Below are 17,511 nucleotides of genomic sequence, written 5' to 3' on the forward strand. Positions count from 1 at the left end.
TTTCTCTCCGAATGGTAAAAGGCAGGTTTTCTTCCGAACTATGCAGCAGAGTTTACCGACGGCATTAAACATTTGCAGTTATTAACATTTGTATTTGTAACTATTTTGTATCGCTTTAATTACTTATTCGCATAATTACAGTATAAATTTCAAGACGAAGTCACGAGACAACAAAAATTTATATTAACTTTTTTTTATCTTTGAGAGTGAAATGACCAACCGCATACGAATGATGCTGTGATATATTTGCTAGTGAGGATGATTCATCGACGCAAACATGACAATGATAATATTTTAACAATAGCCGTATCGTGTACGCAATTATAAATTACAACAGTTCACTTTATATTCTTTTCCGCATTTTATACAACATTAATTAAAATCTGTCGCGTGTTATAATTAAGATACACAGCGTACTTAACATCAACGACAAGGCCTGTGCTCGATTATACATCGATTCATTTCCATTCGCTGTCAGTTGATAATGCTGCGATAAGGAGTGTTGAGTATAAACTACAAACAAACAACATAAGTTACTAACTTTTAACAATTATTAGCTTTCTTATTTCTTAAAATTTATTTTAGTTCTTATTCTACGTCCTCACACATGAGTTCACTCTACTTAAAAAAAAATATACATTGAGGTGATACATATATTTATTACAATGTTCTTTTTATTAAGATTTTAGCAAAAGATAGTTTTTGAATTTTCGGGGTGCTAAGAAGTAAGATAGAAAATTTTAACAACCATTCTTTTCTTTGTTTAAAACGAAATAAATCAAGTTACATTATAAACTTTTGAACATAGTTAAATCGAGGACGTAAGGAATTAAAATTAATTCTCAGCAATTATAGTTAAAACAAGAGAGATTAAAATACAAGCGTCATATTTACCTACTATCCTATTCTGCTCTTGTTCGTCATCCATCTCGGTATTTTCGCTGGAATCGACAGCTGCAACGTGCAAAATAGGACGCGATATACTATCAAATGCGATCCGAATTTCCTCTTACGGTATCTCTCCTCGCAATCGCTGTCGCGCGCGAGCGCGAAAGAGAGGGTACGAGGGATAGAAGCAGCGGATATATATGCGAACGACTTATCTTTATTACTTACGAGCTCCTTCGGTGTGAAAGCGCAGTATCTCCGAGGGGTGGCTCCATCCGTAACGATTTCTGGACAAAACGACCGCTTCGTAATGGGTCGCCGCGTCCAATCCCGTCAGGTTGAAGGAGCGAACATGCACCGGGCTGATGATGTCGTTGCCACCAGCGGGAATATACAATTTGTGCCATTCGCCCCCAGCACCTCTCTACGAGACACGTAAAAAAATAGACTCGGAACGATTATATTAAAATTGATCTTTAAAGAACAGAGGAACGCAAGTCTTTTCAGAATAATCCGTTTGATATTAATGCTGTACTATATTGTTATATAATTATAAGAATTTTATATAAAAATGCGGAACAATTTACAGCCAGTCAAGTAGTAAAAGCAAAATGATTACATTTTAATTTTTTTATTGGCTGTACATTTAAATTAAATTAATTTTATTACGACTTCTTTTGACATCAATAAAACTCATTACAATCCCGACATATTCGCACGTTTTCTGTAAATTATGTCGAGGCGATTCGGGGAAAAGCACGGTAAGATGAGGGAAATGAATCACTCCCCAAAGAGAGAAAAAATACTGATTGATAAAGCAGCTCTCAATCTTCGTAGAGCGCGTCGAGAGAGAGAGAGAGAAAACAATTTTGTTGCTTCAATATTCTGCATTTCGTTTTGCTTCCGACGTCTCTTTTTCCCCTTATTGCGGATTCACGAACCGGTTAAAGCAAGAAACGTATTTTATAACCGAAGATTTTAGTAATGAGCCACCCGGGCATTGCCTTTTGTTCAATTACTCCCGCGACCCTTGCATGCGCGGCAGCTATCAGACCCGTAACGCGAGCGACGCACGAAACCGTGGACTCGAATCCCACGTCTCAGGAGAGACGAGACGAGACGTCGATTTAGTTCACGCCGATTTTTCCCGAGATTTCGCGTGACACGCGGCTGTATATCCTCTCCATCGATTTAACGATTTCTATCTATCTATGACCGAGAATCACCCTCTCACCCTATATTTGCGAAACCAAAACTGGTACTCGATGATGGGACTGTAACTGTCGACCTCCCAGATGAAGTTGTACGACGCGCTGGACGTGCTGCGCGACTCTTTCTTGAACACCGCCGGATTCGCGACCCCCGACAGCTCGACGATCTTCTCGGTGATTCCCAAGGAGTTCGACGCTCGGCAGAGATAGGAACCGTAATCGGCTGTCCTTACCACCCTTATCAATAGACTGTGATCGTTCCCGGCGTTATGTTTCACTACCCGCGACGTGTACCTTAATGTCTCGTTGTTAAAATACCATTCAACCTGAAAAAAGAACCAGACGCATATGAGACTCCCATAATCTGTCGAGTCTCGAGACATTAATTTTTACAACTTCTCGTTACACGAGATCGCTATAACGTTATCCCGCTCGGATCGATTGCCAAGTGGTAACACAATTCTCCCTGACCCGCTCGGTTCTTTTTTTTTGCGAGGAAATAGAAAAAAAAAAGGTACGGTAAGTCACGTCCCCTACGAATCGATTTGTCACGTGCGACTGGCTTTAAGGGATCACGGTGAGAAATTGCTTGGCAGATAGGAGGGGCGGTTTCATTTAGTTACCGAGCGTGAAGAACTCGTTGAAATCTAAAAGACGAGTAACACGCCGTAACGTCAGAAAAATATTTCGTATTTGTATTGGACGTCGAAACCCCGGCCGATCGATCGTATCGTATCGGGTGCTTCGTTATCGTGTGACATATAAGAGGGACAATTTTACTCGCACCTAAGTTTCGGTGCGGGAGCGTGAAAATTTATTTTTACAATATATTACGCGGGGAAACCCTGTCGGACCCCTGTTTCATCTTTCAAAGTATTTTACGTTGTTTTGCGATTAATAAGGGTGCGGAGATTATTCGACCGGGACAAGTAAATCACGTGGACACAATTTCGCATTGGCCTCGAAAGAAACCAGCGAGAAAAAAGGGAGGGGAAAAAGAGGGAGAGAAATACGAGATTTTTATTCCTGCAGAAATAAATTCCACTCGCGCGTCTGTTTTTCGACTTGCTTATTTCTTGTGGAAAATCCTGATTTAAGGGCTTCAGAAGTAAGTATATATATCGAGGAAACGTCTACAGCCGTTTCCAGTGCGAAGTCCGCTCGCACACTTGCGATGCAATTAAAAGTCTGATTAGGTGCCACGAAGTGACTTGCGCGCGTTCTTAGCAAGTTGCGCCGTTAATTATTGCTCGAACCGTTAATTAACGCGCAATCACGCACCGTTGACAGTCTTACAGTAAAGGCAGCACCTCACCTTTGCCTCGGGCCAGGCGGTCACCGTGCAATCCAGTTGTACTCGTATCCCCGGATACGCGTGCACCCACGGTTTCTTCACGTGGATCTCCGGCTTATCTGCGTTTTTGCATAGGTACTTTATAGTGCAGTGTTGAAAGAGAAAAGTCTCGATTGCGATTAATATTATATGCTCGAGTTAATTGCTTCAGGGCGATTTCGGCCGAACTCCGATTAACTCGATCGGCGATTAATTCAACCGGCAGAATCGCTTAAAGCAAAATTTCAACGCTATTAAATTCGTAATTTCAAATTATACTGAAGTTGAATAATTTTTAACCATTCCTGTAAGTCGCCACTGCTCTTACTCTTATGTCGTTGATTTAACTAAAACAATGTGAATTTAACTAAACCAACGAAATTAAAATAACACTGTTTTGCGTTAAATTAATAAATTTCAATACACACGTAGTAGTTGAAAATAACAAAATATTAATTAACTCGAGATAATGGTTTAAATTTCATTCCTTAATATTTAACAGTGAAGCTAAATAATTCGTTTCTGACTTAATCTTTCTTCTCGTAGGTTAAACAAGAAATTAATTCTATCCACGTTTAACAAAATAGGACAGGTACCGTTTGATAAGTTAAGGAGTTTACCAGAGTTTAGTCGAAGTCACCCTTAGCCATTTAATCACACATTAAAGCGCACACGCACACACACATACATATACGATCGTGTTGTTTATGTCTTTAAAGCAGCACTTCTGAAATGCACGTAAGACCTGCGTTTGATGTCGCCAAAAGCGAAAGGATATTGTTCGCGCACCGCGAAGGTTGATTAACATCTGCAAAACACTCGTTGTAACCGTACAATCAGCATAATTGACTCCGCTGATGCGTTTGATTGGAATACTAAAGGGAGCAATCTGCGGCAATTTCTTAATTGTGCTGCTACGTGGCGCGAGGAGTATAGGGCGCGATTTGCATGATCGTCTCGGTATACGGGGCGGGTCGTAATTAAACTCGATTAATCGCGGGCGCTCCCGAAACGACTTACACATCGCAAAGCCCGTGATACAGTTAATAATTGAGTACACATGCGGGGTGTGCCGTGTCTAGCGCGAGATTAGATGCAGACGCTCGAACGGGGGGGATAAACCGAAAACTCACATCTAATACGTAGGTCTACGTGCGCCTCCGCGGGATCGCCGATTCCGTTTTCGGCGACGCAGGTGTACCTGCCGGATAGATTCCGATTGTCGGCGTGAAATCTCAATTGCGGTCGAGCGTCCAATAATGGGATTTCCCCGTCCTGCGAAGAAGAAAAAGAAGACGTTTATTAAAAATCTCGCGGGCGGACATCCGCGTTATACGTTCGTTTTCTTTTCTTTCTTTTTTCATCCCCCAGGGTTTCCTCCCTCGTCAGCGAAACGTTTCCCACCATCGCACTTTGACGCGCGGATCGCGTAATATCGTTGGCATAGGCAATGGTATATCGAATAGCCCAGAAATATCGATTACCTTCGTCCTCCAACTTATGATGGGGGCCGGGACACCCTTCGTCACGCATTGCATTTCCACCCTCTCCCCGAGATTGACCTCCAGCTCGCCGGTCGCCGGCACCGTCTCCGCGCTGGGTGGATCTGAGCGGAATGGAGCGCGAAATAACGAACAAATAAATTTCTCCGCCGTTGTACGCGTATAAACTGACTTTACACGTCGTTTACACGGCTCATGCAAAATTCAGATCTCCGCCTCGACGAGCGAGGCGGGGTCTCAGCGGGGTCTTCTCTGGTAGAAGTCAAACGGTTGGGAAGCGGTCGTAGATAAGGCCGCGCCCGCACGAAGACGGATAGACGTCTCAGTTCGGATTCGCAAACGCAAACGCGAGAAGGACTCCTCGAGAATCCCTTTCGCCGCGTCGCGTCGCGTCGATCCGCCTCGGTGTACAAGAGACGGATTATCCTTCGGGACTCGGGACGCCACGCGCGGGGGACGCTTATCGCGGGGGTATATACATACGTTGGCTAGGAGGGTATACTCACACATCACTTCGATCTCGTGTACTTGCGTGACGTGTCCCCAGGGAGACGGTCGGATCGCCTGGCACACATACTCCCCGCTGTCCTCCCGCTGCACGTGAAGGACCCGCAGGCTGCCGTTGCTATACAGGGTGACTCGCTCGGGCGACGGCCGCTCCTGCTCGAAGCTGTCGGCCAGGAGAACCTCCTCTCGCCACCATCTCACCCTAGTTTGCGCGCCTACGCGCGGAAAGAAATAACAAGCTCTTTCCGTGCATTTGAACTCTGAGATCACCCCCTCTCTCCCCCCCCCCCTCGTCAGCATTGTTACCGAGCCTAAAGACCGACATTCGGACCCGACACACGTAGTACTTTTACTACCTACTAACGAGGGGTTTACTAACAAGAAAGGAACCTCGATGGAGCTCGCTTTTCTTTCTCTCTTGCTTTTCAAACAACGTGTATTATCCGTACGAAAGAAGAGAGGAAGAAAGGTACATGCAAATACATCATAAATAGCAACGTTCGTCTTAATGAAGTGGGGCTTTAACAAGACTCATGACGACTCATTTATAACGACTATCCCGGCGATACAAAAGCGCAGCTCGCGGCAGCTGGCGCGCAGAAATACACACCCTTTTCCACGTTACCACTTTATCCTAATTCTGCACGCCCGTATAGGTAGGAATAATGACGTTTTCAAAAGACACCCTCGGCGTTCGTTATCGCGTGTGGGCCGCGATTGCGGTCCGGGCCTGTGGAGTGTCGGGCAATTTCGTAAATGGCAGTAATTCCACACGTGCGCGCGTACGGAATACGTATACTGACGTATACTCGACGAAAGCGGACCGGGGGGCTAAAGCAGGCGCGATTAATCATTTCGGGAAGACGAAGAAACGCAAGGAACATAATCGATCGTTTATAACAAACGACATACCCTCCACGTAGCAAGGCAGCAAAACCGTTTCGTTCTCGTAGGTTTTCACCGTCATTGAGTGGTCGCGGTTTGTCGCAGCGTAAGCGCCTGTAATAATATACACACGTATATACACACATACACATATACTCACGAATATAATATAATAATAACTAAATTGTCATTTAACGACGTCGCAAGCGCCAAGGCGATCGCCGCATTGCGAAATCGCGTTCGCGCCTCCGCGTGCGCCTTAATCGTCCTGTTTTTCTCTCTTTACGATTCCCGACACGAAAAATTCCCTCCTTCTGCGTTATTATCTCGCACGCGCGCAGTGACCGCGCGGAAATTTATTTCCGCAGACCTCGAGCATGCACGCGCGAGAGATCCATTTCTTTCTTTATGATCGATCGCGCCGTAAGTACGCCCCGCGTCCCGCCGTGCTTGCATATAGCACGCGGGCGGTGCGGGTCAGTTCTTGCGAAAGCGAAACTACAGCGCAATTATCCCTTCGCTCGCACGCACGCACTTAAGGGGAACGCGTACGTGGGGAGGAGGGCTCGGATGAATCGATTGCCGAAGTTGCGTGCGCCCAGGGTGGGCGAGCAAACGAGGCACAGTTTCACGCGCGTCCCACAACCCTCCCGGCTTTCCCTCTCGAAAAAATCGATCCACATACGGAAATACGGCTATAATTACGCCGCGCGCCGCCGGCGTATGTAAGGATGAGATATTTCAGTCCGATTAACCCGCGCGCGCCGCGTTCGACCACGTATACGAGAAAACTGGGTTGCCCGAACGCGTGCTCCCGGGTTATCGCGACGATTATCTAAAGTGGGAAAACAATAAAGTAAAAATTGAATCAATCATTCGCGTAAGTGCCGCCGCATTCGCGGAGGCCGTGCCCGCGTATAGCAAGGAGGGAGCTTTTAAGAAATGAATATTTTCGCTCTCAGGGATCTCCGTAACGCGCCCGCGCGATTCATTTTTCCTCCCTCTTAATCCGCTTGCAAATTTCTGAAACTCCAAAATTTTTAACGGCTCGAAAACGTCAGCGAAAAAACTCCCCCGAGCGCAAGATAGCCGAAGCAAAGAGGCCGCGCGTTCTAGTTTTTTTTTTTTATCGCTCTTGGGACTCAATTCCTCGAGCACGAGTATACGAAGCGCGTGCGAGAATAACGAAACTTTACGGTGTCCGAAACTTATAATTTATGAACGACATTCTGACTATTTTCCGACATCATTTCCTCTTTAAAACGACACGACATTTTCTACATGACTTCTACCTTCAGGACAAATGTCTCACAGTCCCGATAATCACCAGCACATATCTCATACGATACCTGTTATACAGACGTGAAGTATCCAAATGAGGAACACCATCTTTCAAAAATAATTACACCGCGCGTTACACCGAAATTGTCCACGCGAAAAATTTCGTATCGAGATCGCACCGAAAAAAATACGCTCTTTCGTCGTGCACGTGACTCTCTCGGTCCTCCACGAGGCACTGATGGTCCCGCTTTAAGATGTGATTCGAGTCCCGCGCGCGATCTTAAACACACGCGCACGCACCGACACGCACACGCACATGTATCATCGCACGTAATTATGACCACTTGTCCATCGCGCACGAATCAAAAGGTACTCATGCCGCATACGGCAAGTCCGTGCCGGCCGAAAAAGCGACTCTTTCTCATTAATTACGTTCCGTCCGAGTGCCAATTAAAATATTTATGAGCGTTGCAACGAACAGACAATTGTTACTGTTGTAAAAAAAAAGTAATCAATGTAGAGAAATTATCTTTTGTTAAAGATATAAAATGTACCGATAAATAAAAATGTTCACGCGCTACGCGCGAGTGAAATAAATTGAATTGAATTAAATCGATTTGCTTGAAATACTTTTAATGAAACAATCGGGACAATTATATACGCAGCATCGGACGACGGTTCACGTTGAACTGGCGCTTCTCCGAACGAGAGCGCAAGATTTGAGAACCACCGTCTTCTGTTGCAAAGCCGCTGCGCTGCGCTATAGGGGCAGGCATAGGGTGTCCACCCACGAAGACCAAAGGCATTCTTCTATAATTTGTTCAATTTACGCACGGTCACACACCGTGTATAGAGCCATTCGCCGGAGTTACCCATTAGACCGTTAATCCAATAAGCGATTCGCCGCTTCAACGCTTCTTAGATCATTGCGACGGCTTCCGTCGCGTGTCCCCTCTTTTATAAATATATTATAAATGAAAAAAAAAACCAAATGAAAGTAACCGCCAGCCTCGAATATCGCTGATGTAATTCTGTCAGTTTTACGTTTTTTTCGCCATTCCAATTATTTCCGCTCTCACAATCGATTTCATTTAAAAATGAAACTTAAAAGTCCACGTAGCGCGACGTTATATCTCATATATATACATATATATCTTCATGCTGACGCGAAAAAGTACGCGTTCTCATTTATTATTACTGAATTATTTCCCGGACGAACCGTTTACCCCCGAGGCAGAAGTAGCAATAAACGGTTAACACTTTATCGCCGGCTTTTAACTCTTTTTTCCCCCCCGGACGTCCATCGCTGGATATCTACAATTCAAAAATCTGAATACTTTATGGTGCATGGTGCGCTGTAAAAAACCTTTATGCATAAACGCGCAAGCCGATCTTTTCACGGGCGTCTGCACGCTTGATTCATTCGATCAGTTTTGGCTCTCTCCTCGTTTGCGAGTGAAAAGAGACGAGCTGGCAGCTCGCCGGATGTGCTATAAATAATTGTACGCTACTACATATCTACGTATCGCGCGAGTAATAAGTAAACAAATATTATGTGTCACAAACAGTCGCTATATAAATTGAAGATTAGTAACCTTATATCTTCACATTTTTAATTTAATTCGAATAAACGCGCACAGATATTTTATTTCTCTAGATTTAACGCTCCGGAAAAAAGAATATTGTACATTGACATTTTTGTTTCACTCGACACGTTCTTCAAAGCGGAATCTCATTTCGGCGATCTCGTCTCGCACGAGTAATTAAGTGCTCGGAAAAATGTGTAGACGACACCGTGCCGTGCTCGAGGATGTCCAGGCCTCTCGGTTCTAACGGCGGGGACGAAGGACGAGAGATTACGAAGGGAAAGTAATCCTCCTCGAGCTGCGCGCCCGCTGTGTTCGTGCGAATCTATGTGAATATACTTAATCCAAGTCGAGAGAAGAAGGTGCTCGAAAGCGGTTCTCAATTATCTGATGCATCCATTAAAGCGCCGACGAAGATCCTCCTTTAAATGGATTTCCGAAGAAATCTGCCGGGACAGCCGAGCTTTCGGCGAGCTCTCTCTGAATCGTGATGGATCACCGATTTATTTTTCCCTCGTCTCACGTCGCGGAGCCGACTCTTGACTCGCCCTTATAACGCGTATTCGTAAGACTGCGATACCTTCGAGTGTCGCGTCGAGAATTTCTCGTGATTTATATTCGAGCGAAAATCCTTGGCGAAGAAAAATATATATATGAATTATTATAGAATTTACTCGCTCTCTGTATCTGCTTGATTATACATTCGCGCGTGTCTTCCGATGTAATGATTAAATAATTTATTAATTTTCATTCGCACGGCAAACAAAAACATTTGAAAAGATATTCGAATGCATTTTTTAGAAAATGACGAGTTCGATAGGTGACAGGACGAGAAGTTGAAAGGGGACGATCTCTGAATGTTCTTTTGCCATTGCTCACGCGACAAAGAAAATTACGTGGCAGTCGCGTATTCACGCCGCGCTAGCTAAAAAGTTGTGGCTTAATTGGCAGTAATTCACCGAAGTACCGGTCTCGCCGTTCCGATGATCGTGCCTTCCTCCCCGGTTAAATTGTGTTTACGGTGATCTCATAAGGCGGTATCCACCGAGAGCGGAAGTGAGAGGTCGCGGTTAGTATTTCTCTTGAAAACTTTATTTCTCGCGTTAATTGTCGGTCGTCTTGGCGCGTTCATTGGTTATACTTCATTCTTTTCATTTTTCCAGAGAAGACAGTAAAATAAATTGATACGGAAATTTAAGTAAAGCGAAATAGAATTAATCCACATATACGCTTGTTAAATAAAACAGTTTCCTGCATTATATTTAAATAAAGTATTTTTGTAGCCAAATTAATAAATATCTACTAATAATTATGCATAAAAAAAACAGGCTTCCTCATAGAGGAAGCAATGTGCAGGTTGCACACTTACAAAGTATAAGGCAGCAATATGCAAGTTTCTACTTGTTGATATAGATCCTAATGTCCATGTCTTTTACAATAAATAAGTACTATATGTATCTCAAATCTATATTCCACTTCTTAGCAAGAACTATTCTTACAAATTATCTGCACAAGTTTCTTAAAGTATAGCTTACAGCTAGGAACACGAACTGGAGCTTTACGTTACATTGTAGTGCTATGCATTAGCAAATAGTATGTTTATATATAGTGAAAACGAATCTATAAGCAATATAATACATATACAGAGTAAGAGTTAGAGAATAGAATTAAATTCGCAGTTTACAAATAGTTTCGATTTACGCTGTACAAAATTAATGTATATAATGCATATAAATTATGTATATTCATATATCTATATATATATATGTATAGATTATAAATAATACTTTTCTAGCGTCTAACTTCTCTTTATCATCTTTCATTTTTCAATAACTTCCTGAAAGCTAGCGTCAGTGTTAGAAAATATAAGAACGTATATGGGCAAGAAAATAAAATGAATAATGCGATAATGATTTTAATCCTTTTCTCGTTCGTTATAGCACAAATGTGTTGTTAGGCCAAACGTTCTGTATCTTACAGCCATGGGTGCCACGAGCGATCCATTCTGCAGAGATTGTCCCGCCGAAGATACCAGCGGGCACGCGACCGTCCCCCAGCATGTCTTCGGCGCCCGTGGCGATGAGCTGAAAATGAAATTTACAAATAAATAATGCATAAATAGAATACTCAAAAACGCGCGCGCGCATGTGTGTGTGTGTGTGTGTGTGTGAGAGAGAGAGATACCTCTTTGTTGCTGCTGCGGCTGCTGCTGCTCCTGTTGCTGCTGCTGTGGCTGCTCCTGTTGCTGCTGCTGCGACTCATTACTTTGAGTTTCACTCTTAACTTCACTCTTAATTTCGCTCTCAACGTCACCTTTAATTATACATGAAAAACTTTTAAAAACTTTAACCACTAATCTAATTTAAATTTATTATATTTTTCCTGTTTCTAAATAATAAAAATCTCTTACATCCTTTATAGCTTAAAAATGCAATGTTATTAAAAATGCATACTTTACTAATATATGTTGATAAATCAATAATTTAAAAAAATTGAATAATAAAAATATATAATAAAGACTTCTACAAAAAAACTTACTTGCAGTTTCCATTGACTCATGTTCCGAGAACGCAGATGTACTTACTGGAGAAACTTCGCGTTTGATACTCTGTTGCAATAGAATAACATATTTATTACATTCTTATGAATTTTTAAATTTAATTTTATATATAAATATGCATTAATAAATCTAAATTTCTTGTTAGAAAGAATAAGTATTATATGCAAAATTCTTGGAATAACAGATTTCTAAACACATGTATATATTTTAAATATATCAAACAAAAAGATATAATTTATATATTACACTAAAAATTTAAATAATATTGTAAATCTTACCAACCTTCACTATTCCTATTCCTATTCCCATTCCTATTCCTATTCCTATTCCCATTCCTATTCCTATTCCTATTCCTATTCCTCTCACTGATGAACGATCCTGTAAGAAGCAAAAGAATACATTCAACTACAAAGTGTACAAAGTACAATTGTACAATCGGTCTAATCTATAAGCAAGGATCAAGAATAATAACATGAAAAATTCCTTTAAAAATTTGAAAATTTCTACTATATATCAAATTACATTCAGAAAGGCAGTTTTCTGTAAAAATCTTAGCAAGAGTTCTTGAAATAACAATTACATGTATCATCACAATGAGAAAAAAAGGAGTGGTTTTTTGACATTTGGAAAAAAATATAAAAAAAACCAAGAAAAGTTATACCACAATAAGCTATTTCACAATTTTGTTTTATCTCTATTGTTTTTAGCTTAAATGTTTCGGGAAAGATATCTGTTTATTTTTCAGTTTCCACTTACTGATTCTGAATTCCTGTCGTATGGTTTCCTGCGATATCCACTACTAGTTGATGGTTCTGAATCATAACGTCTGTTTCCCTCTTGCTTGGACATCTTTACGATGAAAATTGCAATTAACAATGTTGGACGTCTCTGAAAAATTACTCTCCTATTTCGTTATACAATCTATCAATGCTAATTTAAATTGAGCAGAATTTATTCGAGAAAAACATTTTGCCACAATTTTATATCACATTTGTGTTTAGGTCTCGCGAGAATCACAGGGAGATCATGGGCTTTGCAATTGGGGTTCAGCTGAAGATTGCTAATGTCGATTTCTACCAACGCTGATTAACTTTACTCTCTATTTAACTTACTCTTTATAGTACTTATTCTTTATACAGATGCCACTTGCAATTTTTTTCTACTTGAAAGTCTACTTTCAATGATTACAATTTACACTATTTGTTGAAGTAATAATAATTATATTTACTGTAAATTGAATTACTATTAGTAGTAAGTAATAGCAAGTAGTAATAGTCCTTTTAAACTCATTAAATTATTAAATTATTTTATATGTCATAGTAAATTTACACATTTATTAGTCAATATGTATATATGTATATATATGTGCACATACATATTGATAATATAATATATAAGTATAGCAGAAAAATTATGCATCATATATGTTAATGTATCAATGTACTGCATAATTTTTCGGCTATACTTATACATATATTATCAATATGTATATGCATATATTGAATAGTAAGTATATTTATATATAAACATGTGTCACAGTAAATGTTTTAATTCAGTAAATGTATATACTTACTAGTAAAAAAAAATATATATTATATATATATGTATATATGTGGAGTCCATATAACAAATAAATTACATATAACAATCAATTCTCATCTTACTAATTCCTAAAATTAGAAAAAAAACGAAAAGTAAGCTAAACCGAGATCAAAGTTTATCAATATTGATCGAAATTAACATAATTAATTTTATGCTAGACTGTCGCGATTTATATTTCTGTCGTCCAATTATTCAATATTCCATAAGTTTTCACGAAACGATATATATCTCCAATGTTTCAACAGTCTCTCATCCTCACAATCTACTTATGCTTACCCCGCAACGGAATATATCTATATATATGTATATTATATATATACACAAGCTGCTGCGTATACAAAGAAAAAAAGGACGCTATCACGAAGAAGCTTCTAGCTACAGGCCTGTTCTTCTCAGCTAAACTTCTTGCGGTGTCTTGCACGTTTTTTCTATTTTTGACGACGCGTTCACGGGTCGTTGAATTTTTATGAGCGGGACATTTCTGGGGATATTCGAGGTAATCCCGGCGTCAAATATAGCCCAGGAGGAGAAAGATGAGGCTTATTTAACGAGATGTGGGAGAAATCCGTCGTTGCCGTAAATGTGAGACACATCTAATGCCGGAGTCGGAGTGTACTCTTTGAGTATACGAGAGAATGATGATTAGTTTAGCGACATAATTTACGGTCGCGAGAGAGCCGGGTCGGCGCGGATCTTCCGGGAAACGTTGGGGCAGATTAGGGGCAAGGGTATCGACCAACGGCTATACGGTTATCCCGTGAGTTTACCCCAGTTTTCGAGTCGCTCAGACACTCCGAGATTGTCTAGGGGCCGCGGATTCAAAGACGGAGGAGCTTTAGCCGCGGCTAATGCTTTAAATTATTAAGTTGGTCCTTTGTGTTCGCGCGAAAGCAGAACTGAAATGCCTTTGCTGCGTAAACTCGCTTCGAAACGGACGTTCTCGCTCGATGTCGGCCGCTAAAGATTCCTTTGCGCCTCTCCTCTCGTTCGTGCGACTCAATTCGATTTGACGACGACACGTCGACGCACTATATGGAACGTTTGTACCTGTTTTTTTTTGCTGCGGCTATAAAACTGATAGGATCAACCATTTTAAATTTTAAGTTTTTAATTCAGTGACCCCCAAAACCTCTTGGGTCTCATTTTCATGCAAAACAAACAATTATTTTTAATACTTTCGGCCGTCATATCGGATCCGCCATTTGGAATCCTCTACTGATCTTCCACCATCCCTAAAAACTCCTAATGCGCACGCAAATTCATTTAATAAAAACCAATCTTTCTAATTTTGGCCAAAAATAAGTGCAAACGTTCCATAGTGCGACGGCGTGTCGAGCACGACTGAAAAAATCGTAAATCGAGAAAACAAAACGAGTCCTAAACGATATAATTGTTCTCGCTTGTATGCCGCGACGCATTTCGATGCGCGGCGATTTTATAGCGCGTTGTCTCAGGCCGCACTCTGGCAGTTCGGAATAATTAGAGCGGCACAACACCGCATTGTAAATTGCGTTATACACACCATGGCGGACTGATTAAACAGCCCGTGAAATAACCCCGAAATGCTGACCAACTTTGCGTTGTATCAGTATTACAGAGTGATTGCGTTTCATTAGTTCATTAAAACTCGCTCGTTATGCCTTCAACGGCATCAACTGTGTCGATAACGGCACATACGAGCGAATCACATCACGATATTTTTTGTTAAATTAGATACTCTTCGCAAATAAAACGGAGCTTCTGCATAACGAGAAAATGCATAATGACTACGTCTATAATTACATAACGATATGTTTCTGAATCATATATTTTATCCGTTTGTTTCGCCCCGTTTTTATTTGTCTGTCGACGCGATACTTTTTTCACCTTCGCGAATCGCAAATGATTACGGTCGATTTCACATCTATTCGAGCCTCCGAGACGAAGCTGAGGGTATCGACAATTGTATTGTAAAATGCATTTCATTGAACGAGCCCCGCTCGCGCGCTTTTATTTCCGCAGTCATATTTTCTTCCGGCGGGATGGAATTCGGACGGAGCGCATATCGCTGGTGGCGAATCCAATTACCGAGCGCCATAACAATTGCACACGCGGAAAACAGTTTGGCTTCGGGAGATCCACGAAATTCTCGGTACAACTTCTGCCTCATTTCCGGCAGCCGTCCAACCGTAATCCACAGTTGCTTACCATCGATTCTTCGCGGGCATTCGCGTTTCCTCCTCGGGGGAACGATTCTTCCTTCAGAGATTCTATTTTCTCATCACGAAGAATCTCATTATCCACCAAACGATATACATGGTTTATAAAACTGGGTCAATTTGATTGATTGGTAACGATGACTTGTTCTTGCAAAATTCAAGACCAAACACATTATACTCCGAGCGCACTCTCTCGTCGAGTAATAAATAGAAACAATTTCCGTTCACTGTAACAGTACCTTTTCCTTGAGAAAGTACGCGCGCTTTCGACAAACCAGCGAAACTCCAATGTCGACGATGGCCTGTGTTGAATTTTTCGAGATGCGTTTACACGATAAATTACCTTACCACAGCAAATAAGTGAAGTGGTGGAAAAACGGCAGAAGATGAAAAAGAGAAAAAGAGAGAGAAAATGTGTGTCATCACATTTGTGAAGCGAAAAATCAAGAAAATAAGTCGAAGCAAAAAACGAAGAACTCTGCCTGTGTTCTCCAGTGTATTGGAATTTACTGAAGGCGACGAGAAAGAATAAATAAAATCCGAATAATCTCGAAAAGTAATGTGATAAGGCGCGCGCTTGGTTGCACATAAATCTATGAAAAAATTCATATTTCAGATACTTACGTAATAAACGAAACAGTAATTTCGAAGTACATTCTCATAATATTTAGCGAAGACTCTTGTCGATCCAAACTATTTACGCTTACTTATCAAATTGATACGCGAAGCTCAAGAGGGACGTATATATTTTTAATGTATTTTTCTTCCATTTGGTATACAATTAATTGCAAATGTGAGTATATGAGATAGATTCATCTCCCTGAGGGTGACTGCCTGCTTGTTTCTCAATTTTCATTGGTAAATAACTGGCCCGAGGCAGCCGGATTCAAATAAGAGATCGAGTCCAATCTGTCCTGCGGTTTCGCGCGTATCAAATATCAATATTGTTTCAGCATCAGAGTTCAGATTGCGGAGTGCGAAAGTAACGCGGGCAGAATCTGCGGCCAAGGCCATATACGGCCAATGAGATAATTTGTGGCATGTAGCAGGAATGGTCGATAACCATCCCCCCTGCCTGCGTCCCCTGCCGATGTTCTCCCGGACGCAATTCGAACGTTCGCGTTTGGTAATTAATACCGGATAACCGTTTAATATATTTTGAGGCTTGCCCTGCAGCTGTCCGCGCTCTCGTTCGGTCTCCGTCGTATCTGGTTAAAAGGCGAAACGACGTGCAGTTTCCGGGATAGCGCATGGAAGACGATACAAATAAATTAGCGACATAAACCAAAGCGGTACGATGGCAATACGTTATGGAAATGATCATGTGGACTTAATAATCCTTTGTAAATAGCGATGTGCAAAACGGATGTAAATAACTCGCGAAATTATTATTAGATTCAATATAGCCGAATATGTCAATATTTCTTTGTGCCGATTTGTTGCAGAACAAGAGAGAGATCCTCGTTTTTAATTAATAAAACGAGAAGTGGAAATAGAACGGTAATGACGCAATACAGAGATGGATACGCGTTACATATGTATAGTCTGTATACATACATATCGTACATACACCCGACGAGAAGATAACCGTGAGATATGTCAGCGAATATCTTCGCCGTGTCGCTTATCCACCGCATGTTAATGACACTTCCTGAAACTACGTGCACCGCTACAGTGTCATCGGAATGAAATAGCATAACGCAATTCACCTCCCCCCCCTCCCACGCTATGTACACGTAATCTGCAAACCGATACTTACATACGGCTTTGAAACTGTAATAATAACGATTACACCGAGAGCGCGTCTCTGGCACAATCCCACCCCCGCTAAATATTAAAACCGTTTCAATATTATTCGTACCCGACGTCGCGCGGTCTCTCGCGATTATCACGGAACGTCGATATCTCGGGGTCACTCGGACATCTTATTACGCCTTGTGTACGCGAATGCATATGCT

The 17,511-nt window shown here is 41.4% G+C and overlaps 2 protein-coding genes and 1 long non-coding RNA gene across 10 annotated transcripts in view; all 3 read right to left on the reverse strand.

Annotated features, from left to right (window-relative positions):
- Nucleotides 1–71: 71 nt before the first annotated feature.
- LOC139817177 (neurotrimin) lies at nucleotides 72–7,865 on the reverse strand. Its single transcript, XM_071785052.1, has 10 exons — nucleotides 7,676–7,865; nucleotides 6,354–6,440; nucleotides 5,441–5,656; nucleotides 4,917–5,038; nucleotides 4,566–4,707; nucleotides 3,415–3,512; nucleotides 2,123–2,425; nucleotides 1,117–1,312; nucleotides 895–954; nucleotides 72–513 (listed from the first exon to the last, which is right to left on the reverse strand). The coding sequence occupies exons 1-10, from the start codon at nucleotides 7,713–7,715 to the stop codon at nucleotides 377–379; spliced, it is 1,401 nt and encodes a 466-aa protein (XP_071641153.1). The 5' UTR covers nucleotides 7,716–7,865; the 3' UTR covers nucleotides 72–376.
- LOC139817186 (uncharacterized) lies at nucleotides 3,518–4,558 on the reverse strand. Its single transcript, XR_011733154.1, has 2 exons — nucleotides 4,053–4,558; nucleotides 3,518–3,663 (listed from the first exon to the last, which is right to left on the reverse strand). It is a non-coding gene; the product is annotated as an uncharacterized lncRNA (long non-coding RNA).
- Nucleotides 7,866–8,966: 1,101 nt separating the features above from the next.
- Nucleotides 8,967–17,511, reverse strand: part of LOC139817182 (uncharacterized) — a 30,272-nt gene continuing 21,727 nt past the window's right edge. For 3 of the 8 annotated variants that reach the window (XM_071785062.1, XM_071785064.1, XM_071785063.1), the window contains exons 3-7: nucleotides 12,510–12,641; nucleotides 12,036–12,131; nucleotides 11,732–11,801; nucleotides 11,378–11,506; nucleotides 8,968–11,277 (exon numbers count right to left, since the gene is read on the reverse strand). In XM_071785062.1, the coding sequence (XP_071641163.1) occupies nucleotides 11,168–11,277; nucleotides 11,378–11,506; nucleotides 11,732–11,801; nucleotides 12,036–12,131; nucleotides 12,510–12,602 (498 nt within the window). In that variant the 5' untranslated portion in view covers nucleotides 12,603–12,641 and the 3' untranslated portion in view covers nucleotides 8,968–11,167. Of the gene's footprint in view, nucleotides 11,278–11,377; nucleotides 11,507–11,731; nucleotides 11,802–12,035; nucleotides 12,132–12,509; nucleotides 12,642–13,631; nucleotides 17,233–17,511 lie in introns of those variants that run through there. The other 5 variants (XM_071785068.1, XM_071785070.1, XM_071785067.1 and 2 more) reach the window with 3 other exon arrangements.

The sequence above is a fragment of the Temnothorax longispinosus genome, chromosome 8 (assembly GCF_030848805.1).
Source record: "Temnothorax longispinosus isolate EJ_2023e chromosome 8, Tlon_JGU_v1, whole genome shotgun sequence".
In the NCBI taxonomy this organism is placed as follows: Eukaryota; Metazoa; Arthropoda; class Insecta; order Hymenoptera; family Formicidae; genus Temnothorax; species Temnothorax longispinosus.